At 48.0% G+C, this 26,733-nt stretch overlaps 2 protein-coding genes and 1 pseudogene across 2 annotated transcripts; 2 read left to right on the top strand and 1 right to left on the bottom strand.

Moving 5' to 3' along the window:
• Window positions 1–6,352: 6,352 nt before the first annotated feature.
• On the top strand, window positions 6,353–12,815 carry KLK6 (kallikrein related peptidase 6). The gene is made up of 5 exons (XM_003803232.2): window positions 6,353–6,421; window positions 6,879–7,032; window positions 9,900–10,147; window positions 11,697–11,833; window positions 12,648–12,815. Exons 1-5 carry the CDS (start codon window positions 6,382–6,384, stop codon window positions 12,798–12,800), a joined length of 732 nt encoding a protein of 243 aa, XP_003803280.1. The 5' UTR covers window positions 6,353–6,381; the 3' UTR covers window positions 12,801–12,815.
• Window positions 12,238–12,291, bottom strand: LOC111722613 (annotated as a pseudogene).
• A 5,896-nt stretch (window positions 12,816–18,711) lies between the features above and the next one.
• On the top strand, window positions 18,712–25,626 carry KLK5 (kallikrein related peptidase 5). Its single transcript, XM_003803231.1, has 5 exons — window positions 18,712–18,784; window positions 20,809–21,064; window positions 21,965–22,221; window positions 22,298–22,431; window positions 25,471–25,626. Exons 1-5 carry the CDS (start codon window positions 18,712–18,714, stop codon window positions 25,624–25,626), a joined length of 876 nt encoding a protein of 291 aa, XP_003803279.1.
• Window positions 25,627–26,733: the final 1,107 nt, after the last annotated feature.

Below are 26,733 nucleotides of genomic sequence, written 5' to 3'. Positions count from 1 at the left end.
TTAGCATGTTATGAGGCTGATGGTGCTGTGTTGCACTTGCATGGATATAGTTAAAAATGCTTATAATGTGTTGCAACACGCCACTTAAAATAGTAGCTTTAGCACAGAGATTTTACTGATGCAAGATACAATGAAAAGAAATGAGAGCATCTGGATCTGTTCATACTTATTTATCTGTAAATCAAACCTTTCGTGTTTTCCTGTCATGGAAGGTACACCATCTGTACGTATATTTATTAAATCCACCAAATTCAGTCTCACTTCATGACATTCACCTTGAAACTGGTTGAAGAATCGATTTCCTGTGTTCTGTTTGCAAGAGGGCCCAAAGTGAGTAACTTTTCCTAGCAAAGAAAATCTTCTTTTTTAATACCAATGAAGTATAAAACCTATGTCAAGTCCTTAGCATCAGTTGATTCATCCAAAGTAATTGAATAATATACATTTTCCTTTTGAAATATTGTCTGAAGTTGTTCTGTTAAGTTGAAGGCTAATTAATGCTGCCAATCAGTTATAGTTCTCCTTGAAAATGGCAGTTGTTTGCACTTTGAAACATTATTGGGTCTAAACACCCTACAACTTCTTTTTTTCACAATTTCTATATCAATGCATGGCTTCCCTTTTTTCCCAAGTATATAAGCTACCTTATAAGTTGCTTCAATGGCATTATTTCCAGGTCTTTTTTTCTTTTTTTTTGAGACAGAGTCTCACTTTGTTGCCCCCGGTAGAGTGCTGAGGCATCACAGCTCACAGCAACCCCAAACTCTCGGGCTCAAGGGATTCTCCTGTCTCAACCTCCCAAGTAACTAGGACTACAGGCTATTTTTAGAGACAGAGTCTCACTCTAGCTCGGGCTGGTCTCAAACCTGTGAGCTCTAGCAATTCACCTGCCTTGGCCTCCCAGAACGCTAAGATTATAGGCATGAGCCACCACACCCAGCCTTCTTTCCAGGTCTTACTGCTGCTTAAAAGAATTGTCTTTGCTTTTTCTTTTCATCTCTTAATTTCTGCAATACAACCTTTTATTTTTCTCCCTCTGATTCAAAATATTTATAGTCCTTATGAGTGTTATAATGCTGATGAGTATTAAATTTCATTAATACATTGCAGTGTCATAAACAAGAAAATCATCTTATCTTTAGCAGAAACAAGATAATATTGTACTTCCCAGTCCTCATTTAAAAAGTCTATTTTCTTCCCTCAGGGTTCTTTTGGTTTTCTTTAACATGGGGGGCTGTTCAGCAGACAGAATTTAAAACTACATGTGTCTATTTTCCCAGGCTTGCAATACTTCAGTTAGAAGAATAGTCTCCAGTTCCATCCACCTTGTCACAAGAGACTAGACCACCATTTCTTAATGGCTGAGCAATGCTCCATGGTGTACATATACTACATTTTATGAATCCACTCATATCGACGAACACTTATGTTGTTTCCACATCTTTGCAATTGTGAGTTGTGCTGCTAAAAACATTTCAGTGCAAGTGTCTATTTGATAAAATGACTTTTTTTCCTTTGGGTAAATAATGGGATTGCTGGATTAAATGGTAGGTCCACTTTTAGTTCTTTGAGGTATCTCCATACTATTTTCCTAGAGGCTGTACTAGTTTGCAGTCCCACCGACAGCGTATAAGTGTTCCTTTCTCTATGTCTGTATCAGCATGTGTTGTTTGGGGACTTTTTGATAAGAGCCATTCTCACTGGAGTTAGGTAATATCTCATTGTGGGTTTGACTCAATCAACACTTATGTGCACATTTGAAGTAAACCTCAATGGTAATCAGGTAGGTGGCAGGGAGGAGGAGGAGGGGTCGAGTTAATTCACACATAACTGGTTCAATGCACACATTCTGAGTGAAGAGCCCACTTATGACTTTGACCTAAAATGCATAGAAGCAAATCATGTAACCAAAAGTTTGTACCCTTGTAATATTTTTAATTAAAATAAATAAATAAGTAAATACTGTCAGGCTGGGCATGGTGGCTTATGCCTGTAACCCTAGCACTTCGGAAGGCTGAGGTCGAGGGGTCACTTAAGTTCAAGACCACCCCAAGTAAGAGCAAGACCCAGTCTCTACTAAAAATAGAAAAACTAGCCGGGTGTCGTCACAGCTATAGTCTGAAGCAATTCTCTTGCCTCAGCCCCCCAAGTAGCTGTGACGACAGTAGTACTATTGGCCATAGAGGTTGGCTGGAATGGCAATGTTTGCAGTCCCACCAACAGCGTATAAGAGTTCCATAATAGTACTACAGTAGTCACAGCTACCTGGGGGGCTGAGGCAAGAGAATTGCTTCAGCCCAGGAGTTTGAGGTTGCGGTGAGCTGTGAGGACATCATGGCACTCGAGTCAAAGCAAGAAAAAAGCACTGCTGGGCTGTGCGACTATCCACAAATTCCACTTCAGGCAGAAATACAGTGCACTATTATCAAAAGCTGATAACAGACTAGTGTACTTACCCCCCACAAACTCTCACCAACCAGCCTCTTGTGGTCGTGGCACCAATTAGGTGGGGGAAGTTGGAACTAAATCACCAGTGTAACAGCCATCAGTTCAGCCCTTATTGCTTACCGATGTTCTCATTGTGCCAGTCAATCTGGGAGGATTATTTCATTTAAACTTACTTTGTTCTTTGGCATTTTAAATACGTCATTTCAAAAATAAGATAAAAATATAAAAAACAAACAAAAATGTACCAATAGAAATACAAACATATGTTCTATAAAATTTGGATTCAGTTAAAAGGCTGCACTGAAGGACCTAGAAGGCCATGTGTGACCTTAAGACTGCAGGTTTCCCACTCCTGTCCTAAGGCCTCCTCTGGGCCAGGTCCTGTGTAGGTACTTGGGGCACAGGGTTGCATCAGCCCTGGTACCTGCTCTGGAAACCTACTCAAGAGTGACTAAACCAACAGCAGCATTTGGAGGTTGTTGGGTGGTATTCAGGGAAGTCTTCCTGGAGGAGGTGACTTCAAAGAAAAGACTTGAAGGATAAATTGTTGACCGGAAAATGTGGGAAAAGCACTCTAAGAAGAGGTAATAGCATGAGAGAAGGCCCAGAGGTCAAGGGGCAGAGCATGGTCCTGGGAAAGCTGACATGATCCCAAAAGCAGGGGCATGGAGGAGGAGCTAGAGCTACTTCTGCAGAAGGCAGAATTGGGACTTGAAACAGAACTTAACTTGAATTAGGAAATAATCAGTTATGTACTCACATCCTCGCATGTGTGGGCTGAAGTTCTATTGGCTATGTGTTAGTTTTCATCCAGGACCGCAGAGATTTCATATGCTGCATGTGTCAATACAGACCTGGAACTAGAACAAAGTCATTTGAACAGTGACGCTGGGCAGTATGCAATATGGTGGCTGCTCGTGGCCCCAGGCTCTTGATGGCTTGAAATGAGTTTCAATTGAGATGCCTTGAATTAGATGACACATGGGAATTTCAAACACTTAGTGTGCCCAGATAGCAGAAGGCAAATGATCTGTCTATGAATTTTCTTATGTTGATTTCATATTATAGTATTTTAGATAGATTTGAATTAAACAGAATAGTAGAACTAACCCCTCTTATTTCTTTCTTTTGTTTTTAGATTTATTTATTTATTTATTTATTTTTTTTTTTTTTTTGAGACAGAGCCTCAAGCTGTCCCCCTGGGTAGAGTGCCATGGCATTACAGCTCACAGCAACCTCCAACTCCTGGGCTCAAGCGAGTCTCCTGCCTCTGCCTCCCAAGTAGCTGGGACCACAGGCGCCCGCCACAACGCCCGGCTATTTTTTGGTTGTAGCCATTATTGTTGTTTGGCGGGTCCGGGCTGAGGATTCGAACCCGCCACCTTAGGTGTACGTGGCTGGTGCCTTAGCCGGTTGAGCTATAGGCGCCGAGCCTTTAGATTTATTTTTTAATTGACAAGTAAAAATTGCATATATTTCTGATGTACACCAGGATGTTTGATATCTGTATGTATACATTGTGGAATGGCAAACCAAATTTTACATATGCATTGCCTCACATACTCATTTTTTGGTGGTAAGAATACTTAAAATCTTTTTGCTTTTTTAAAAAAATCATGGTTATTAGAAAATGTAAACTCACGTGAGTGTTGTATGCTGAGGTGGTGGGGAACAGAATGTGAAAGGCCTGGGGGCAGCAGCAAGGGAGGGAGATCAGCCCCAAATGCCAAATTGGTCCTCATTCCAGGGGGGATGGGAATGAGCAATCTAGGGTAACAATTAGATTTAATGCAAGTAAAAGAGAAAGGTCACCCATCACACTAGGCCAAAGCAGGTCCTGAGGTGGACTCCCCTAAGCCTCCATGCTCCTTCTCACACCCATGGCCCATGCCCAGGGATCTCAGCTCCCCTGCTGCTCTTCCTCCCCTGGCCACACACACTCACACCCTCCTGCCCACAGCAACCACCACCCACGGTTTCCCACATGGGCCACACCTGGTGTGGCTTTCAAGGCCTGAGTTCAAAGGGACCTCCCCAGATCTGCCTCATTCCTCTGCAGCTTCCCAGAACCCAATTTCATCACAACATGTGCCCCTCTCAGGATTGCTGCTTATCTCAAGTCTCTGTCTCCCTGTGTGTCCTGATCTCATGGTTAAGTTCTCAACTTCCACACCCTGGGAGCTTCTTGTGGCTCCAGGAAGCTCCCAGAACCTGCGTCCCCTCTGTGTGCACATATAAACCCAGGGAGTCCAGGGGGTGCAGGGGGAGACCCAGGGAGACATAAGCAGAGGGAGTCAGAGTATCAAGGGGAAAGAAAGGGGGAGAGGCAGACACAGAGACACAGAGCCTCCCCCCGCCCCCAATCCAAAGCAGATGGACCAGAGACCTCTGGAGTGGGCAGAGGTGAGGAGAGAGACCAGGACAGTCAAGAGTTCTGAACTATCTAGGCAGGGCCAGGTGGGCTGTCAAAGGGCTGCAACAGGGCTGACAACTGGGACAAAAGGAAGCTATTGATGCAGCTGCCTGCCCGACTGCCTGGAAGAGGTTGAGAAATGGAGCTGCTGGGAGCCTGGCACTGGGCACTGGGGGTGGACAAAGCCCAGTTGTTCCAAGCCCCTTTCCCCACAGCGCCGGGACCTGCTCCCCAGCCTGCGGCAGGGGTGTGGGCCAGTTTGGTGACACGTTCTCCCTAGCTGACTGGCTTGCTCTCTCACGGGGACACAGAGGTCGTCAGTCAACACACACAGAAGGACACGTGGGCAGATGCGTGAGTCACCCCAACCCCACTGAACCTGGGCAGGCTGGTTCCCAGTCCCCAAGTGCTCCAGAGCCAGGAGTGAAAGCCTGCAGGTCCCCGAGCCCTCCCAGAGAGAAGTGGGAGGATGCAAGGGGGCTAGGGCACCATTAGCTGGTCCCAGAGTCTGGCAATTCAGGCCTGAGACATTTTCTTTCTCAAATACCTAGAAGGGTAAGGACAGAGGAAAATAAGCAAGCAAGGGCCCAGTCCCTCCTCCCTCAGACCCAGGGGTCCAGGCCACCAGCCCCTCTTCCCTCACACCTTAGAGTTCAGACCCCCAGGTCCTCTTCCCCCAGACCCGAGGGTTCAAGTCCTCAGCCCCTTTTCCCTCAGACCAGGAGTCCAGGGCCCTAGCGCACTCAGGGACCTCAGCTCTCCTCCCTAAAAACCTGGTTAGGGGTCATCTGAGCGGTGGGGGCAGAAGGAATGTGTGTGGGAAGCCTGAGTGAGGACTAAGGGGCGGGGCCAGCCTCTGGCTCAGGGACCTGTGGAGACAGGGGTTAAAAGGAAGTTCCAGGAGCATCTAGGGGCAGAACCTGCAGGGAGGACAGGGAGCCCTGCATCTGTCTGGCAGTCCCGCAAACCAAGGCCCTGCCGTCCCGTGTCCTCTCCTGGCTGCTCTGAGGCTGCCCTTGTAGCCTTCTGCCCCCATAGCTCCTGCCTTTCTGACTCTGCCTTCCTGTCTCAAGCTGTCCTTCCCCAACCCCACATAGGCAGTAGCCTTCATCAGGTAAGACCGGGGCATCCCAGAACCTATGGGGGGGGGGGAGGTTGCCAAGGCAGATGCAGAGCCACAGTGCAGAGGGACGATCTCCAGAAAGAGAAGAGCAGCAGGCACCCCCACCCCAGGCTAACCCTCCGTTGATACTAGGAAAGCAAATAGAAAGATTTAATCAGAATCTCACTGTGAGTCACCAGGCCATAGTTCCTGATTTCTCTGGCATCACCCTTCTCAGGACCCTCTGATCAAAGACAGGAGGTGCGGAAACAAGAATTCAAGAGGCTAGATGGGAAGGGCAGAAGTCAAGGTCAGGGAGCATCCATGGACGGCGGTGGGGGGTCAGAGTAGGCGCAGGGTCCTTTTGGTTCCAGGCATTGAATGACCAGGGCTGTGGTTTCCCCTCTCAGGAGCCGTCATGAAAAGGCTGATTGTGGCACTGGCTCTGATTGCTACAGGTAGGAGACATGGTGTTCAGATGGAGGAAGTTTGCAGTTCAGATGAGAGAGGTTTGCAGTTCAGATGGGGGAGGACTGCAGTTCAGATGGGGGAGGTTTGCATCTGGCCTCAGGCGGTTTGCCAAGGAAGACACTGGAATTAGGGATGGGGCTACACATGGGTAGGGGGTGGGTGGCTCTGAAAGAATGAAGAGGCTGGGGATTAGGTTAAGGTAGGGGAGACAGACGGAGAAGGTGGCAGGAGGTAGGCTTAAAGATAGGCGTCTAGGGAAGGGTTTGGCTTTGGGGCTGAGGATCAAGGTGAAGAAAAGGGCAGAGGTAGTTTTGAAACTTGGGGGAAGAGATGGGGTTGGGTTTGTGATGAGAACAGGGTAAGTTTGGGGATCAGAATGGAGCCTTGTGGGATGTGGCTGGTGTCTCCAGAACTCCTCTCTGACCCAGAGCCTCTCTCCCTCAGCTGGGGCAGAGGAGCAGGATAAGGTGGTACATGGCGGGCCCTGCGATAATCCTCATCCCTACCAAGCTGCCCTCTACACCTCGGGCCACTTGCTGTGCGGCGGGGTCCTCATCCACCCACTGTGGGTCCTCACAGCTGCCCACTGCAAAAAACCGTAAGTTCACACCATGAATGAGGGTGAATGCAATTAGACCCCGGAGGCTATCTGATGACCGGGTTCATTTGGCCAGTATTTAATGGAGTACTGAATATGTGCCAGGTCCTAAGGATATAGCAGGGGGAAAAAAAAAGCAAAATTTCCATATTCACTGATTTACATTCTAATGGGGAAATAGGATCATCCAGTGTGCTGCGGGTGTGATAGGAGTGTTTGGATTTAATTCTAAGCACTGTAGGACACCACCAGCTGATTTTGATCAGGAAGCTGGAGGATCTGATTTCCATGGTCAAGGGCATGGGGGCTGCTGCTGCTGTCCTCTAATAGGACGGCTTGGACCATAGTTGTGGCAGTGGGGATGGAGTGATGATGAATACCCCAGGCAGTATTTTGAAACTGAGTCAGCTGGACTTGGCACAGAGCAGGAGGGAAGGAGAAGAAAAGCAAGGGTGACCTCCAGGTATTTGTCCTGAACGACTGGTTCTTTTGTCATCTCTTTCTCTGAGTCAGGAGAGAGGGAAAGAGAAATAGTTGAGCGTCGGCAGGGGAGCATTTGACATTTCATTTTAGCCACAGTGGGTTTGAGACACCTGGGAAATGTTCAAGCAGGGGTGCCAGGTCACCCAAAACATGGTGTGTGCCGGAGATTTGAAGTATGGAAAGGATTCCTGCCAGGTGAGGTAACCAGGACCCGCCAGTTATGCAGCCAAGGACAGAAATGCAAAAACACAGCCAGAGACAGGAAGAGAAAGGCATAGATCAAACCAGAACTTTACAGAAACAAACCGAAACACGCGGGGAGAGAGGCAGGAAAAGGGAGAGAGACTCACTCAACATACAGAGGATACAGAGGAGAGGTCAGAGCTGGAGGTGAAAGGGAAGGCTCCATCAGGAAATAAGAAGTATTTAAAGCCACGGGACTGCATGAGATCATCCCCAAAGAAGACAGAAAGAGAGTGTGAAGGGCCCAGGACTAACCTCTGGGGCACCAATAGTCACCAGTTAGATTGACAACAGTTGCCATTGTGTTTTGTGCTAACTTCAGGCCAGGTGCAAAGTGAAACAGTTTATATGCCTTTTCTGGAATCCACATAACAAGGGACTCTTGGCACCATTTTGCCGGTGAGGAAAACGAGGCTCAGAGAAATAGCAAGTGACAACTCAAGGATTTGGAAACCAATAGGTATCACACCTCATTGTGGAGAAATGGGTCTTGTCATTCAGGGTTATGAACTCAAGGACCCCCAGGAGAGCCTCCCATAGGCTCAGGGAAACCTGGGATTACTCCCCCATGGCAGGGAGTTTTAGTGGATAGCAATGCTATCCAAGGAGAAACAATAAAATGAGTAAATAATTAATAATAAATATAGTAGAACACTCTGTAAGTTGACCACCTAAGGAACTGTAACAAACTGGTCAACATACAGAGGTGGTCACCATAAGGAACTAGGCCTACTGTACTCATATATACATATGGTACATGTTCAGTTTATGAAAATTAGGCCAACTTAAGGAGGTGGTCAATCGTGGAGGTTCTACTGTATATATCATGTCAAATAATGATGATACATTCTCTGGTGGAAAAGAAAGCAGAGGAAGGAGCTCAGAGTTGCCTATTGGGGTGGGTATTTGCACTTTAATTGGGCAGCTGTGAAGGATTCACTAAGAAGGTGACATTTCAAGGAGGTGAGGGAGTGAACTATGCAGATACCTGAGAGACGGAGTGGCTGGCAGAGGAAACAGCTATGCAAAGACCCTGGGAGGAGAAGACCGTTGTTGTGTTCAAAGAAAGACAAGGAAACCAACGTGGTTGGGACAGAAGGAAAAGAGGGGTGGTAGGAGGTGATGTCTAAGAGGTGATGGAGACAGAGGCTGCAGGACCTCGTGGGCCATGGAGAGATGGGGGTCATAGAAAGGATATGAGGACAGGAGGCATAAGACTCACTTACGTTGGCAAAATATCTCTGGCTGCTTTGTGGAGGAGAGATTGGAGGCAGAGGAGGGAAGCTCAAGCCAAGATGGTAGTAGCAGGGGAGGTGAAAAGTGGCCAGATAGACTTTGGAGAGCCAAATGGGTTCCTGGAGAGTGTAGATGTGGGCATGAAATAAGGAAATCAAGAACAGCCCCAGCCGGGTGCAGTGGCTCACACCTGTAATCCTAGCATTCTGGGAGGCCGAGGTGGGTGGATTACCTGAGCTCACAGATTCGAGACCAGCCTGAGCCAGAGTGAGACCTCATCTCTAAAAATAGCTGGGCAGACTTGGCACCTGTGGCTTAAGTGGCTAAGGCGCCAGCCACATACACCTGAGCTGGCAGGTTCGAATACAGACCATGCCTGCCAAACAACAATGACAGCTGCAAACAAAAAATAGCCAGACTCTGTGGTGGGCACCTGTAGTCCCAGCTACTTGGGAGGCGGAGGCAGGAGAATCACTTGAGCCCAGGTGTTGGAGATTGCTGTGAGCTATGATGCCACAGCACTCTACGAAGGGTGACAGCTTGAGGCTCTGTCTCTAAATAAATAAATAAATAAATAATGCTGGGCATTGTGGCAGGTGCCTGTAGTCCCAGCTTCTCGGGAGGCTGAGGCAAGAGAATTGCTTGAGCCCAGGAGCTTGAGGTTGCTATAAGCTGTGAAGCCTTGGCACTCTACTAAGGGAGACAGAGTGAGACTCTGTCTTAAAAAAAATTTAAAAAAAAAAAACAGCCCCCAAGGTTATTCTGAAGGGATGGACTTGCCCTTTACTGAATTGGGGAAAGTAGTGGGAGGTGCAGGTGGGAGGATTCATGAGTCCCCAGCCTTCTCTGAAGCCTCAGCTGTAGCTCAGGGGCTCCAGGTGAGATCCAGCCCTCCTACTTCCCAGGAATCTTCAAGTCTACCTGGGAAAGCACAACCTTCGGCAAAGGGAGAGTTCCCAGGAGCAGAGCTCTGTTGTCCGGGCCATAATCCACCCTGGCTATGATGCTGCCACCCATGACGAGGACATCATGCTGTTGCGCCTGGCACATCGGGCCAAACTCTCTGAACACATCCAGCCCCTTCTCCTGGAGAGGGACTGCTCTGCCAACCACACCAGCTGCCACATCCTGGGCTGGGGCAAGACAGCGGATGGTCAGTAGGGGGAGGATGGAGGGAAAGGTGGACCAGAGGGTGAAGGTGGGACAACAGGTAATAGGCTGTGGGATGGGCTGATGATGAGGACCAGGGGCCGGTGTATCTATCCCTGGGTAAGAGGTCAATGGAGGGGGGGGAGTTGGGCCACATGAACAGCCATGGGAGAAAGTAGACCAGGTATAGAAGAGAGGACATGCGATAAAGGGCCAGTGAAGAGGGAAGGTCAGTGGGGAGACATTAGTCAGGAGGGAGGCCAATTAGGGGAGCAAGGAAGGAATATGAAGGAAGAACTAATGGAAGACAAGAGACCAACAGAGCAGGGGAGCCGACTGCAGGACTGGACAGAGAGAGCAAGTGGGGCAGCGTTAATGGGAAAGGAAACAAATGGGAAAGGGTCAAGTGGTCAAAGGAAGAAAAGGCTCTGGTAGATCAGCAAGGATCACTGCAGGTGAGCCTGTGAGTGAAGGTCCAATTAGAAAGGCGAACCACTGGGCAGCACCTGTGGCTCAGTGGGTAGGGTGCTGGCCCCATATACCGAAGGTAGCGGGTTCAAACCCAGCCCTGGCCAAACTGCAACAAAAATAAATAGCCGGCATTGTGGTAGGTGCCTGTAGTCCCAACTACTAGGGAGGCTGAGGCAAGAGAATCCCCTAGCCCAGGAGTTGGAGGTTGCTGTGAGCTGTGACGCCATGGCACTCTACCAAGCGTGACAAAGTGAAGAAAAGAAAGGTGAACCACTAGATGAAGAGCTAATAGGAAGGGAGACCAATGAGGGAAGGTGGGGCCAGTTAGAAAAGTACCAATGAGGGTGCTGGACCATTGGATGAAGGGCCAATAGGAAGGGAGAGCCAATGGAAGAGGGTGGGATTAGTTAGGAATGGACCCATGATCAAGGGGTGACCAATCAAAATTATCAACGGGCAAGAAGGTTCCAATGAAAGTCATAATGCTAGCTCCATATACCAGAGGTGGCAGGTTCAAGCCCGGCCCTGACCAAAAACTGCAAAAAAGAAAAGAAAAAAGAAAGAAAGTCATAATGAGCAGGAAGGGTACAACAGAGGAGGGTCTAAAAGAGGAAAAAAGAGGTCAGCTGGTACTACTGAAGGTGAGATCAGCATAAGAGAGACAAGTGGAAGTTGGACCTAAGGGAAAGGAGAAACCAATAGGAAATGAGGACTTGTGGAGACACCTCAATACATGAGAAAGGCTGGCCGATGAGAGGGAAGCGTCATAGAAAGAACCCCCAATGGTGAGGCATGATGGAAATGGGTTTGTAGGAATGAGAGACAAAGGGCAGCGCCTGTGGCTCAAAGGAGTTGGGCGCTGGCCTCATATGCTGGAGGTGGTGGGTTCAAACCCAGCCCTGACCAAAAACTACAAAAAAAAAAAAAAAAAGAGAGAGAGAGAGAGAGAGAGAGAGAAAGAGAGAGAGAGACAAACAGAAAAGGGAAACCAAAGGGAAACAGGAAGCAATATGGACGGAGGACTTACAGGATGTGGGAAGTGTGGGGGCTGGCGTGAACCTGGCCTGTTCCTCTGCTGGCAGGTGACTACCCTGACACCATTCAGTGTGCATACATCCACCTGGTGCCCCGTGATGAGTGTGAGCGTGCCTACCCCGGGCAGATCACCCAAAACATGGTGTGTGCTGGAGATGAGAAGTATGGAAAGGATTCCTGCCAGGTGAGGTAACCGGGACCTGCCAGTTATGCAGCCAAGGACAGAAATGCAAAAACACAGCCAGAGACAGGAAGAGAAAGACATAGATCAAACCAGAACTTTACAAAAACAAACCGAAACACGCGGGGAGAGAGGCAGGAAAAGGGAGAGAGACTCACTCAACACGCAGAGGACATGCAGAGATATGAATACACAAATATGAAGAGAAAGGAAATGCAGAGACGAAGGTGGAGATGGAGAGATCAAGAATCAGATGCAGTAAAGAGGCAAATGGTGTGAGTGGACTGTCCTTCCTCAGACGCAGCCCCCTGAGTCCTGTTTGGACATGATCATATTCTGGAGGAGATGGACACGAGCTAGAGAAAGAGTGGGCTCCATCCCCACTCCCAAATATTACTTTTTTCATGGGGGGTTTTAGTTGGAAAAGGTGCTAGACAAATTCTAAAAGAGGTTTAACACTTCGAATACTGTTAGCTTGAGTTTCCCTCACTATCATCCATCCAGTCTCTCCTCTTTATGCCAAAACGACCTTAAGGTGTTGAGGGAAAGGCAGAAACCAGCCAAGAGGAAGAAAGATACAGAGATAGAAAATTATACACAAAGAGTTGGAAACAAAGAAAGGGCAGACAGGCAAGACTGTCCTCAGAACAAGAGCTGGAAAGGTGTCCCTGAACTGAATAATGCAAAGCACAGCTCTCCCAGGGGCGCTGTCTTCTCTCCCTTCCCTTCCCTTCCCTTCCCTTCCCTTCCCTTCCCTTCCCTTCCCTTCTCTCTCTATCTAAGTTTCTGTATCTGACTGTATCCCCCTTTCCCACAGGGTGATTCCGGGGGTCCACTGGTATGTGGAGACCGCCTCCGAGGCATTGTATCATGGGGTAATGTCCCCTGTGGTTCAAAGGAGAAGCCGGGAGTCTACACCAATGTCTGTAGATACAACAATTGGATCAGAAAAACCATTCAGGCCAACTGACCCAGACATGTGACATCCAACTCTTGGCCTATGACCCGCCCTGGCTGGCTCCAGAACACTCCCCACCAAGACTTTGCCTTCCATCCCCGCCTGCCCAGATCTGACCCTGATGCGTAATAAAGGCAGTGACACAGAGCACAAATTCCCAGATTTCACCCCAGCTTTATCGTCACATGATGAGGTGAACGAGGGGTAATTGCAGACCTGGGCCAAGGTCTTCCTTCACCACTAAGAGAATACAGGAAAATCCCTGCCAAGCCTCTCCCCTCCCTGATTATTCAATGGGTTTGGGTTCTTCATATAGATGAAAGGCTGCAAGTCTGGAATCCCAGCTCTGTCACTTATTATCCATATAGCCTTAGGAAGTGACTTCCTTCACTGTGTAGGTTTTCTCATCTATAAAATTAGGATAGTGATAATATATTATATTATATTCCTCATAAGGTGAAAGGATTTTGGCACAAGGAATGTAGAGGGTTAACACAAAGTCCATGTCGGGGGACAGAGGAACTCAGTGAGGAGCCCTCCTGAGCAAACCTTGGTCAGTATTTGTTATGATGAAGCAGGAAAACTTAGTTAAAAATTACTTATCCGACATCAATACTAAAAAGCGGGAACATAGAAAGTGTCAGACAGAATGTCCCCAACTTGTTTTTGCAAAATCTCAGACCTTAAGCAAGACCTCTGCCTCCAGCATAAGAGATCTCTGGAATCCAGAGAAGCTTTCCCATAAGCATTAGGCCTGGTATCGCCACACCTCAATGTACATTCTCTCTTGGAGGCCAGTTTTCTGACCTCCTGCCTGTACACAACTCACATGCTATTCTTCTTATTCTTCACAAATCTTATGCTAAAGATCAGGGCACCATTTTCCCTGTAATAAGGCAGTGGTTGTTGGAAGATTCAAGGTTTTGAATATGTGAAATACATAGCACAGTGCCTGACTCACCGTGTTCTCAATAAAGAGTGAATTTTATTGTGAGTGGTGCTTTTTTGCTTTGATTCCACTTCTATCTCCCCCAAACCCAGATATTCTCAGTTCTCCTCTACAGCCCAACTTGATTTCTCTTCCCCTCCAGGAAGGAATGCAAGAGGGCTCCACCTTGTGCTAGCCGTCAGGATGGCTCTCTCCTAAACTCCCTTTGGAGCAGCAAAAGCAGGGAGGTCAGAGAGTAGGGAGGCCACTGTATGTGTGAGGATGATGGAGAGGATGACAGGGGACAGATGCTGACAGTCCTCAGATACCAACTTGAGAGACTAAGCTAGGACTTTGTCCTGAGGGCAATGGGGAGCCATGGAGTGGTTGTGAGCAGGAGTAGCAGGATATACCAGAGGGGAGAGACTGGAAGCTGGGGCTGGAGAAAAGGTGAAGGTGATAGTGCAGGGTTGAACTTGGGGGAGAGCTGGGAGGGCTGGAGAAGGGACACCTGAGTTCAGCACAAGTTGAAGTTCGGGGGGATGGCATTCTCAGAAAGGGAACGACATGTAAAAATGCCTGGAGGTATGAGAACACCTGCAAATCGTCCTGGATGGTGGAGGCTAGGGTTTGAGGCAGGAGAAATGAGGGACATGGCTGCAAATGTAGGTCTGTGGAAGATGATGCCATTGAGTGCCGGAAACAGGAACTTGGACTTGATCCTCAGGGAGAAAGAGAAGGGTATTGTTAGATCCGGGCATTAGAAAGATCTTAAGATCTTAAGAATCAAAGCAATGTAGAATTTTACCAAGAGGACACAATGGAAGGAAATGAGTAGCTGGAAATATGATGTCACGTGAACGGACTGGGCTCGCCTTCACCAACCTCCTATTTATCATATCAAGTTATCAATGATAAATAGGGCCACGAAATTCACCAGGGCCACCGGAGGGAACCCAATCAATGACTGGCCAGACCAGAATTAAGAGGAAACTGGATAACAAGAATAATTATAATAACAAGAACAATAATTAATCATAATAAATTTTGAGACACTTATGAACACATTTTGGGTACTATTTTAAGTGCTTTACAGATAGTAACTCACTTGGTCCTCCTAAGAAGCCTGGAAGGTAAGATACCATTACTGTTCTCATTTTGCATCTATGGGAACTGAACACAGAGAGGCTCCATGGTGTGCCCAAAGACTCACAGCTAGTAGGTGGCCAAGCCAGATTTAAATGTCAGGGATTCCTAACTGCTGTTCTGTATGAAAGCCCTATTCCAATTCTGCTATGTTTTAGAATAGAGACTAGAATTGTTTAAAAGCTCAATCGTCAGTATGAACTTTTTAAAAGCAGAATCTTTATATACTTGGCATTTAAGATGCTCGTATGTCTAAGAGAATTTTACCTATTGTAGGGACAGCCTTATCACTTCAGCTTGAAACAATTGATTTGTGATTTTTAAGATGTAGCTATACAAAGTTTATATCCAATACTGGATTATTTGAAAGAATGCAATGTCGACTATATTTATACGTGTGACGTACAAACTTACTTCAGTGCTCTGGAAGTTTTGTCTAAAAATTGGACGACTTCCAGAAAAGATTAGATGTGTTGGCTTGGCACCCGTACCACAGTGGTTATGATGCCAGCCATATGCATTGAGGCTGGTAGGTTCAAACCCAACCCGGGCCAGCTAAACAGCAACAACTGCAACAACAACAACAACAACAACAAAATAGCTGGGCGTTGTAGCTGGGTGTTGTAGCTGGGTGTTGTAGCAGGCACCTGTAGTCCCAGCTACTTGGGAGGCTGAGGCAAGAGAATTGCTTAAGGCCAAGAGTTGGCGGTTGCTGTGAGCAGTAACACCTCGGCGCCCGGCGCTCTACCAAGGGTGACTTGGTGAGACTCTGTTTAAAAAAACAACAACAAAAAGATTAGATGTGTTGGTTTTAGAAATGTAGTTTAAAATGTTTGAAGGCATTTAATTAACTTAGTAAATGGAACCAACATTATTATAAGGACTTCATAAGAGCCGCTGTTAAGATATATCTAGGATAAAAAGGGTTATAACTAAACTTGAGACTGAAGAAGAAATAGGCTTGGGTGGCGCCTGTGGCTCAAAGAAGTAGGGCACCGGCCCCATATGCTGGAGGTGGCAGGTTCAAACCCAGCCAGCCCTGGCCAAGAACTGAAAAAAAAAAAAAGGAAGAAGAAGAAATAGGTTGCTTGTCTTATACCTTGAGTGCATGAAATGTTAATTCCCATAATCAAAGTAAGCGTTAGGATAGGTTTTTGTTGTTTGGGTTTTGGTTTTTTCCCTGTGTACTAAACCCAGCTTCAAGGCTCTGAGACCTCCCATTTAACACGGGCTAGATGATAGATGCAAGAGAAACAGTTCAGCTCCTATTCTCCGGATCAGGGCGCTGCATCTTCACACACCTTTGTCACTTTGTAAACAGACAGATTGGAGTCTGCCACATTGCAGAGGAATGGTTAAGCTATTAGCTTCTAGTGGGGACAGAGACATAGAGACCTAGACAGAGACAGATGCAGAGAGTTGGAGGCAGATAGAAAAGCTGGAATAAAGAGAACAGGGGCAGCGCCAGCCCCATATATCGAGGGTGGTGGGTTCAGTCCTGGCCAAACAACAACAACAAGACAAGGCTCAGTGCCTGTAGCTCAAGCGGCTAAGGTGCCAGCCACACACACCAGAGCTGGCAGGTTTGAATCCAGCCCAGTCCTGCCAAACAACAATGACAACTGCAACCAGAAAAAATAGCCAGGTGTTGTGGGCGCCTGTAGTCCCAGCTACTTGGGAGGCTGAGGCAAGAGAATTGCTTAAGCCCAGGAGTTGGAGATTGTTGTGAGCTGTGACACCACTGCCCTCTACCCAGGGCTAAAGCTTGAGGTGCTGTATCAAAAACAACAACAACAAAAACAAAAAATAGCCGGGCGTTCTGGCGAGCATGAAGGCTGAGGCAAGAGAATTGCCTAAGTCCAGGAGTTGGAGGTTGGAGGTTGCTGTGAGCTGTGACACCACAGCACTCTACTGAGGGTGATAGAGTGAGACTCTGTCTCTAAAAAAAACAAAAATAAAAAAGAAAGAGGAGAATAGGAGAGGTAGCCTCAGATGACACAGGACTGGGGAGGAGGAAGCCACCTTTCTGGTTCCCTACCCCAAACCATTTCTCTAAAGGTCAGGATCCTCCTGCCCCTATTCTGGCTTCTTGGCCTCTTTGTCATCAATAGGTGGCCCTGCTCAGCTCTCTCACCCACATCTGGCTACACCAGCTGGGCCACAACACCTGCAGGGGGAGGAGGGTGTCCCCACGTGGGAGTCTTGCCTTTTTCTCCAGGGTGTGTGTATGGGAGGAGGGGTAGGCTGGAGAAGGCTGGGGGATTCCTCTGCAAAGTGGCCTAAGTCCCCACAACCCGCCCAAAATGTGGGACAAGGTGGAGAGAGACAGAGAGAAGAATCAGAGTCACAGAGAAAAAAGAGGCGTGGCAGAGAGAGAGGGAAAAAAATACAAAAACACAGAGGTGTAAATAAAGAGATTTATAGAGAATCTCACACACACATAAATGGTCAGAAAGATGCTTTTGGGGGTGATGGGTATGTCTATGATCTTGATTATGGTGATGGTTTGATATGTGTCAGATTTTAAAATGCACAGTCTATTGTACTCAGTCAAAAAATGTATTTTAAAAAGTGTAAGTGAAATAAAGAAAAATAAAAAGCTTGAGAATTTTAAAATATATCTGACAAATATATCATTCAGAGGCATTGAAAAAGAATTACAGACTCAGCGCCTATAGCTCAAGTGGCTAGGGCGCCAGCCACATACACCAGAGCTGGTGGGTTCCAGTCCAGGCCGGGCCTGCCAAATAACAATGACAACTACAACTAAAAAATAGCCGGGTGTGGTGGCTGGTGCTGATAGTCTCAGCTACTTGGGAGGCTGAGGCAAGAGAATCGCTTAAGCCCAAGAGTTTGAAGTTGCTGTGAGCTGTGACGCCATAGCACTCTACTGAGGGTGACATAGTGAGACTCTGTCTCAGAAAAAAAAAAAAGAATCACAGAGACACAGATGAAAAGGAAGACACAGAGAGACAGGGAGGAAGAAGGAGACACACTTAGGACCCACAAAGAGAGAAACAGGGCTCCTAAGATGGGGCAAAACACTGCGTGAGGAAGTGGGTGCAAATATGAGAGAAGCTCAGAAAGACTGGGAGGTACCAGAGAGGTGGGAGGATAGAAGGCTGAAAAAACAAAGATGGAAAGACAGTGTAAAGAGGGGTACAAAGAGCTGTGGAACGAGTAGAGGCACAGAGAAGAAAGAAAGAAATCCTCACGCCCAGAAGAGAGACCCAGAGCTGGTGTGAAACCCGATCCCCCACAGCACTGGGGGAGGCAGGGGAGGAGCTGGCCTGACTTCCAAGACCCCTCCCCATCCTCCGTGCAGAGGAGGCGGAGAGTGGCATTCTGGACTGGGTGTGGGGGATGCTCTAAGGCGGAGGTGAGGGGAGCCTGAGGAGTGATTGCTAAGGCCGGACTGGGCGCCTCACTACCCGGGAATGCGCCCCAGGGACCAGTGGGTGATTATAACCCAGGCCTGGTGCCCAGAGCCGAGGCGGCGGCGGCGGTGGCAGGCAGGCGCAGGCCTGAGAAGCAGCTGAGCTGAGAGCAGGTCCTCCACCCCCTGGCTGGGGAAGAGGCAGGTGAGGCCGGAGAGGGAGGCTCCGCGACGGGCAGGGAGACAGCGGTGACCAAGGTCTGGCACTCCATCTCTCTCTCCCACCCTTGACTGCTAAGAGTCTTCTTCCCCCAATTCCAAAGTACTTGGGTACCCAACCCATGGTGGGGCAGCATCCTTGTGGCTCCTCTCTACCCCTGGAAATGAGGTAGGGGAGGAAGAAGTGGGTTAAGAGCTCCCAGAATTGTCTAGGTCTCCCCACTCTCTGACACCCTCAACTAGGTGCTGAGGCCATGGCTACAGCAGGACCTCCGCGGCTGTGGATGCTGGGTGCTCTGCTCATAGTCCTGCTACTGGGGGTCACAGGTAACCAGAACCACTGTGGGATGACTGTGGGTGACTGTCTCTGTGGCACTCGAGTGCCTGTCCCCTGGAGGGCTGTGTGAGTGTGAGTGTGGCCCCAGGGCAGGATGAAGATGAGACCTGACTGTATTTGTGGTTGTGCCATTGCATTTGGCCACTTTATTGCCACAGTGTGTGTTGTGGGGAGGGAGTAACTTTTCTCACAACAGCTGACTGTGTGGCAGATGGAATTGACATTTGAGGCTGAGGCTGTATGTATAATTGTGTGATGAGGATGGTGGTGTGCATTTAAGGTTGTGGGTGGCCATAAAACCATGTGGGTGAATGTATGTGGCACCAGGAATGCTTACTCTATGTTTAGCCACATATGGCCACTTGACTTTTGGTATAGCTGCAGGTAACTGGGGTTCCTGCCCTATGTCACAGGATTGTGGAGGACAAAAGTTGTATCACCATGAAACTGTGTGACTGTGCTTGCAGCTAGCTCTTTGTGATTGTGTGGTGTGGCTGGTTGCAACATTATGGGCACCTGTATTTGTGAGCATGTGACTGTGGCCTTGTGGAAGCCTGACTGTATGACTGTGTGTTTGTGTGAAGCTGTGTAGATGCTACTGTACAGGTGACCGTGCAGCTGTGTGTCCCGAGTCCCCATCCCTGTCTGGAGGGATTGAGTGTGCAGGAGTGGCTGTCTCCAGGAGATGGTGGCTGGGTCAAGTTGAATGGTAGGTGACTTGCACTGTGCCATGCAGGGGATGGGCGAGCAAACGTCCACTGAGCCTCACCTTGCCATCATGGCATCGGGCCTGTGTGCAGGAGGGCATGTGGTAGTCTACATGTATGCATGCTGGGCAGCTGTGCATGTCGCCAAGACACTGTGGATGGCTGTATGAGATCCTGCAAGACTTCCCCAAAACGTTTGTACCTGTATGACGCGAAAACCCGCACGGTTAGCTGGAGACAAAGCGTGTCTGTCTGCGGAACTGCGAGTGCGCTTGGCAGCGATGGCAGCTGTGCACCGGTCCCTTGGAGCTTGTTCTTGAATGAAGAGGGCGCCAAGGCAAGAATATGAACCAGTGAATAGACATGGGACGTGGGGGACTGATGACAGAATGGGGTATCTGAGTCTGTTTGCAGGTCTGTGTGTGTGTGTTTGGGGGTATTGGCAGGAGGATTCAGGAGGTGCGTATGCGTCCGAGAATTCAGCAAACCAGCCCTGCTCTCCCCCTCCACGCAGCTTCTCAAGTTGAGACCTTTTTCTGGTACTGCCTCCCAACCCTAGCTTGGCCCATGAGTTCTGACTCCACCCTTCCCTCAACCACGCCCCCAGGCCATACTTTATCTAGTCGGCTCCTACACCGACCCCCCACTCCCCATCCCTCAGGCCCCGCCTCCGTGCCCTGCATTCTAGGGCTAGGCTCCACCCCTTGTGCTGTGGACAACAGCTAGAAACCAGCCCCCTTTCCAAAGTCGGGGCTCTTTATAGGATAGACTGAGTCACGTGACCCTGGCCTTGGCCTGCCCAAGTCGATTCCAAAACCTCAATCCCATTTCGGGTTCTGAGGTCTCCACCCCTAATCTTTAGTCACTGAGGACTAAGCTCTTCTTGAGACCAAGTTCCTTCTCTAAAGTCCTGGTGTCCATAGAATTCCCAGACTTCACCCACACAGCCTTGCCTTTGCCCCTGAGATTGTCCACGAATTCTGTACCCAATTTTACCCTCTTCTGGTTTCACTCACTTAGTTCTAGCCAATCCCTAGAATCCCTAAGGTCCGGTAAGAGTCCAGTAACCCACCTGAGGGATTAGGCTCCGTCCTTGAGTCTAAACCTCTTTCCCATTTGGCGGTTCCACTCTCACTCTCCAGGCTTCGCCTCTGGGGTCTTTGCCCCGCCCCTATGGTCCTGGCGGATCCCAGTCCTAAGCTCCTGTAGGAGGTCTGACATCCTGCTGCAGGTCCCACCTGAGCCTAAGCCCCACCCCCAAGTTCAGGATCCGCCCCTAGCCTCGCCCTCCCACTTTCTGCCCGCAGAGCCTGTTCTTGCAAATGATGTTTCCTGTGAAAATCCCACTGCTCCTGGACCCTCTGAGAGGAACCGGGATCTTGGAGCTGGGCCTAGGGAAGACACACGGGAGAACGACAGCAACCGTATCATAAACGGGTCCGATTGCGACAAGCATTCCCAGCCGTGGCAGGCTGCGCTACTGCTTGGCCCCAACCAGCTCTACTGCGGGGCGGCGCTGGTGCATCCGCAGTGGCTGCTCACGGCCGCCCACTGCAGGAAGAAGTGAGTGGTCAGGGACGGAGGCGTGGGCTGGGCTCTGGAGGCGAGAGTCTGAGGCGTCCGAGGGCATGGACTGGGGATGAAGGAGCAGGAAAGGTGGAGTCGGGGAAGTTAGACAGGAGAATGGGGTAGGGTGAGGTTGCCCCGGGGAGAGGGTTGTGGCCGGGGACCGGGAGTTAGAGATGGCTTGGATTTGAGGTTAGAAACATCCGTATACTGAATGATTAAGAATGGAGATGGGATTAGGTTTTTAATTTTAGAATTAGGGTGAGATGGGAATGAAGATGGGATTGGGACAGGACCAGGGCTAGAATTGGGATTGGAAATAGATGTGGCATTGGAGATAGGATTGGGGTCGGAGTTAAGAATGAAGTTGCAGGTAGCTGATTTGGAGTTGGGGGTAGGAATGCAAACACCAATCCTTCCTGAGTGGGTAAAGGGTGAAACTGGGGTTAAAGTTGGGTTTGGGGTTGAAAATACATGTGTTATTGGTTTGGGATGGAAATGGAATTAGGGTTAGCTCTAGAAGTGAAGGTGGGTGAGGACTGGGATGGGGTGCATATAAAGGTGGCACTGGGGTTGGGAATAGCTGTAGAACTGAAGATGGGATCAGAATTTGGGGTGAGTTTGGGAGGGTTGCATTTGGGGTTAGGGATGCATACATCGACGCATGCCTAGGGAAAGGATTAGGCTTGGGGTTACAGATGGGGCTAGGATGGGCATAGGTTTGGAGATGTGACTGGGGTGAGTTAGGTGTGTGGGCTTGGAGACCAAGCTGGCTTTGGGACTGGGGTCAAGGGTGAAGGTGGATTGGGGTTGGGTTTAAAGTGGAGTTGGGATTGTCATTGGAAATGGGGATAGGTAGGAATCAGGGTTGGTGCTGATCTGCACCATGTTCTTCAGAGGTTTCAGAGTCCGTCTTGGCCACCCAAACCTGTCACCTATTTATCAATCTGGACAGCAGTTGTTCTGGGGGATCAAATCCATTCCACACCCTGGCTACTCCTACCCGGATCACTCCGATGATCTCATGCTCATCAAACTGAACAGAAGAATCCGTGTCACTCAGGATGTCAAGCCCATCGACATCTCCTCCCATTGTGTACCTGCTGGGACCACTTGCTTGGTGTCTGGCTGGGGTACCACCAGCAGCCCCTCAGGTGAGGGTCTAGGGACACCCACCCATCTCTGCCATTCCCTCATTTCTCCACCTCTTATTGTGTTCCTGTTTGACAGTGACCTTTCCCAAGGTCCTCCAGTGTTTGAAGATCACTGTGCTAAGTCGGGACAAGTGTGAGAAGGCCTACCCAGGACGCATAGATCAAACCATGTTCTGTGCTGGTGATGAGGCAGGTCGAGACTCCTGCCAGGTGAGCACCAACTTGGTTTTCTTGAATTCTGCTAAGTGTTAGAGATGACTGAAACAGTTAGGACTCTTGTTCTCACAGGCCTTATATTCTAAAACAGTGATATCCAATGAAAATAGGACGTGAGCTATATATGTCATTTTATTTTATTTTACGACAGTCTCATTCTGTCGTCCTGGGTAAAATGCTGTGGCATCATAGCTCACAGCAACCTCAAACTCTTGGATTCAAGTGATCCTCTTGCCTCAGCCTCCTGAGTAGCTAGGACTACAGGTACCTACCACAATGCCTGGCTAATTTTTCTATTATTTTAGTATAGATGGGGTCTCATGCTTGCTCAAGCTGGTCTCAAATATGTCATTTTAAATTTCCTAGTAGCCACATTTAAAAAAAGTAAAGAAAGAGGCTGGGCACAGTGGCTCACACCTGTAATACCAGCACTCTGGGAGTCCAAGATAGGAGGATCCTTTGAGCTGGAGAGTTCTAGACCAGCCTGAGCAAGAGCAAGACCCCATCCCTACTAAAAATAGAAAAATTACCAGGTAGTCAGCACCTGCAAGTCCCAGCTACTCAGGAGGCTGAGACAGGAGAATCACTTGAGTTCAAGAGTTTGAGGTTGCTATCAGCTAGGCTGACACCACAGCCCTCTAGCCTGGGTGCTAGAGCAAGATTCTGTCTCAAAAAAAAAAAAAACAAAAACAAAAAGAGAGAGAAAGGGAAACAGGTGAAATTAACTTTAATAATACAGTTTACTTAACCCAATATATCCCGAATATAATCATTTCAAAATGCAGTGAGTATAAAACTATCACGAATGAGATCGTTTGTATTCTTTTCTGTTTTCCATATTAAGGATTTGAAAGCCAGTCTGTATTTCACACTGGCAGCACATCTCAATTTGGACAAGCCATGTTTCACAGCAGCTACTGTATTAGACAACACAGGTCTAGAGAGAGAGATCAAGGTTGTTTTACATTGTCAGGCAGGTTGGGCACTGCATCTAAGGGGACACTCTTCAAAGTAGACATGATCATCTTGTGCGTTCATCTTGGCAATTTTCAGGGATGTGGTGCTTAGTGTCTTGTTCCAACAAAATCTGTAGTTTGACAGCTTCCAACAAATGCTAGTAAAATGTCTTGAGAAAGGCGAAAAGAAACCTCTGCTAGGCATTTTTAAAAAGAGAATATTTAATCCAGCAGATAAGTTACAAAGTTGTTAGAAGGGCTAGAGGAATAAAAAGGTTTTTAAAAAGACCCAAAAAGTCTATGATCAAGAAGCTGCATAAATAGAGTAATTTCAGAGAGTGGTAAGAGTTAACTGAAAAATAAGACATGATTTTATGATAGCAAATAATTGGAGGCAATATTCAAAACAGCAAGGGAGTCTCCTCAGGGAGGTGGCATTTGTGCAGAGACTGAATGATGAAAAAGAGAAAGACTCCTGGACTTGAAGGGAAAAGAAAAAGCATGTCCAAAGACCCTGAGGCAGGGAAGGGTCTCACTGATTCAAAAGACAGAAGGAAACCAGTGTATTGGGGGAAGGGATGTAGGGAAAAACAGTAGGAATTGAGCCTGGAGAGGTAGGAGGAAGCCAATTTTTCAAGAAACATTTCCTGATTGCCAGCATGAAGCTTCTCTATGTCCTCATGGAAACTATGTCTTTCAAGGAAGTCAGAAAATAAACTGTTATAGTAACCAGGACCCTCCCCGTAGTCAAGCTCCAAAGAGTTCTAGAGGGATGTAGGTTAACCAGCTCGCCAATAGCACCATGTACTTTTCATCCAGAGTTTTGGTATTCGGTAAACTGCGATCTTACGTAGCACTTGGGTCTCACGCTTTTGGCTGTGAAAAGCTCCCTCCAAATTCCTCAAACCTGACAACTGCAACAACTTCCCATGTCTCCCAATGTCATCTGTGTCCTTACTAAGCACTTGGATATAGGGGTGGGGACTGGGAGAGAATTTTTATCAGAAGATGAAAGCACGTCTAATTTCAATCATAGCATTTTAAACCGTTTAGACTTTCTGAAGCCAAGGTTAGTATCTTGTTTTCCCGGATTTTAGGTGCTTTTGTATACCAGCATGTGGTCTGGGCATGACCATTCAAAGCTGCAAACCAGAAATAACAACTATAACAACACTAGTGTTAATAGCATAATAATAATTGCAGTTAACTAATCACTGGACACTGTTTTAAGTAGTTAACAGGCATCAACTCATTAATTCATTTAACCATTATTATTAGCCTTATTTTACAAAGACCCAAGGCTCAGAGCAGTTAACCAACAGTCGCTAAAAAAAAAAAACTCTGCAGGGATATTAAACAAAAAATAATGAGAAAAGTTCAATCCCAAGAAAACTGGGATTTAAAGGTCCAGGAAACTAAGCTCATTTGCTCAAAATGATATCTACCAATGGGGAAAAAGGCAAGTCTTAGGCTTCCTTATAATTGATGCCAGGACGCTGTGTGATTATTCATAATTTGCATAAACATAAAGAAATGACAGTAAAGAGCGGTGAGTATGATTATAGGGAGGTAATCATCTGGGAGCTCTAGGGAACTAAGGGCAAGCAATACAAATTAGTCCAAGGGAGCAGTTCTCAACTGGGGGTGCTTCTGCTCCCTAGGGGACATTCAGTAATGCCTAGAGACAAAAATGCCTATTACAACTGGGTGGAACGGGGGTATTACTGGCATCCAGTGCTTAGAGGCCAGGGGTGCTGTTCGGCACCCCTACAGACCATGGCACAGCACCCAGGTGGAGAAGTCCTTGCCCAGGAGCCCAGGACTGCATTTCTGCAAAGGGAGGAATAAGTTCAGGATGGATTGGTGAAGAGCGAGGAAGGGAGGAAGGGGAGCCCAGTAGGAGAAATAAGGCACACAAAGTCTAGAGGGGAGCGTGAGAGAGAAATTGAGAGAGGCAGAGAGACACACAATGAGGGAGACAGGCCAGGACAGGGAGTAGAGACAATGAATGAGGCCTCAGACCCTTTCCACCTTACCACATCCCTGCTTCCCTTGTGCTTTCTTTTCTCCTCCACAGGGTGATTCCGGAGGGCCTGTGATCTGCAATGGATCCCTGCAGGGACTCGTGTCCTGGGGAGATTTTCCCTGTGCCCAGCCCAACAGACCAGGTGTCTACACCAACCTTTGCCAGTTCAACAAGTGGATCCATGACACCATCCAGGCCAATACATGAGTCATCCCATGACCCAGCATGCTGGCATCCCCCTCCCCCACTTGCAGGGGCCCCAGCAATCCTTCCAGACCCCTGTTCCTTCCCCAGGATGTTGAGGATATTAACCCCTCCCGCCCCTAGCTCCATGTCCCCTTCCTAGCAGGGGACTTACCCTGCCTCTCCAGTTGGATCCTGGGGACAATTCCCCAGAATGACAAGGGCAGGAAGTACATCTCGGTCTCCCTAGAGCTTCTGTTCTCAAGTCCAGAGTCCATCTCTCTCTGCAGCTGTGACTCAAATTAGGCCCCAGAAATAAATCATCTGAAGAGAAGTAGACTCTATGTGTCTCCTGCCTGTACCTGGAGCTGTGAGCAAGTTGCTTCTCTCCTCATGGCTGCTGGGTTTATGCTGTTAGGTCCTTTGGGTTATAAGAAACAGAGACTCACTCAAGCCACTTCTCATCTTTTTCATAAATGTTGATCTAATGTTTATTTGGTGCCAGGAGCGATTCTAGGAGCTGGGGATACGCATCCAACAAAACAGACAAAAACATCCCTGCCTCTTGAAGCTCATGTTCCAATAGTCGAAAACAGACAATAAAGAGATAAATGTATATGAACTATAATAATCAATTAATTAATATGAATAAAACAAGAACAGAGAATGAATGAAGAAAAGGAGGATTAGTAATCTCTTTTCTTTTCTTTTCTTTTTTTTTTTTTTTTTCTGATAAATGTCATGACCTCAGCCCAACTCACTGCAACCTCCAGCTCCTATGCTCAAATGATCCTCCTGCCTCAGGCTCCCAAGTAGCTGGGACTACAGGCACCCACCATGAAGCCCAGATATTTTTTCTATTTTTGGTAGAGACAGGGTCTCAGGCTGGTCTCGAACTCCTGAGCTCTAGTAATCCACCGGCCTCATCTTCCCAGAGTGCTAGGGTTATAGCCATGAGCCGCCACACCCAACAGTGAGATTTCCAAATGATGTCATTAGCAACCCATCTTTCTTCTCTACTGCCCTCTGCATTCATTCAACCATTTATTCAGGTTCAGCGCCTGTGGCTCAAGCGGCTAAGGCGCCAGCCACATACACCTAAGGTGGCGGGTTTGAATCCAGCCCGGGCCC

Source organism: Otolemur garnettii, unplaced genomic scaffold (genome assembly GCF_000181295.1).
Source record: "Otolemur garnettii isolate 467f Iridium unplaced genomic scaffold, OtoGar3 scaffold00288, whole genome shotgun sequence".
Classification (NCBI taxonomy): Eukaryota; Metazoa; Chordata; class Mammalia; order Primates; family Galagidae; genus Otolemur; species Otolemur garnettii.
This window is presented reverse-complemented; position numbering and strand designations above follow the sequence as displayed.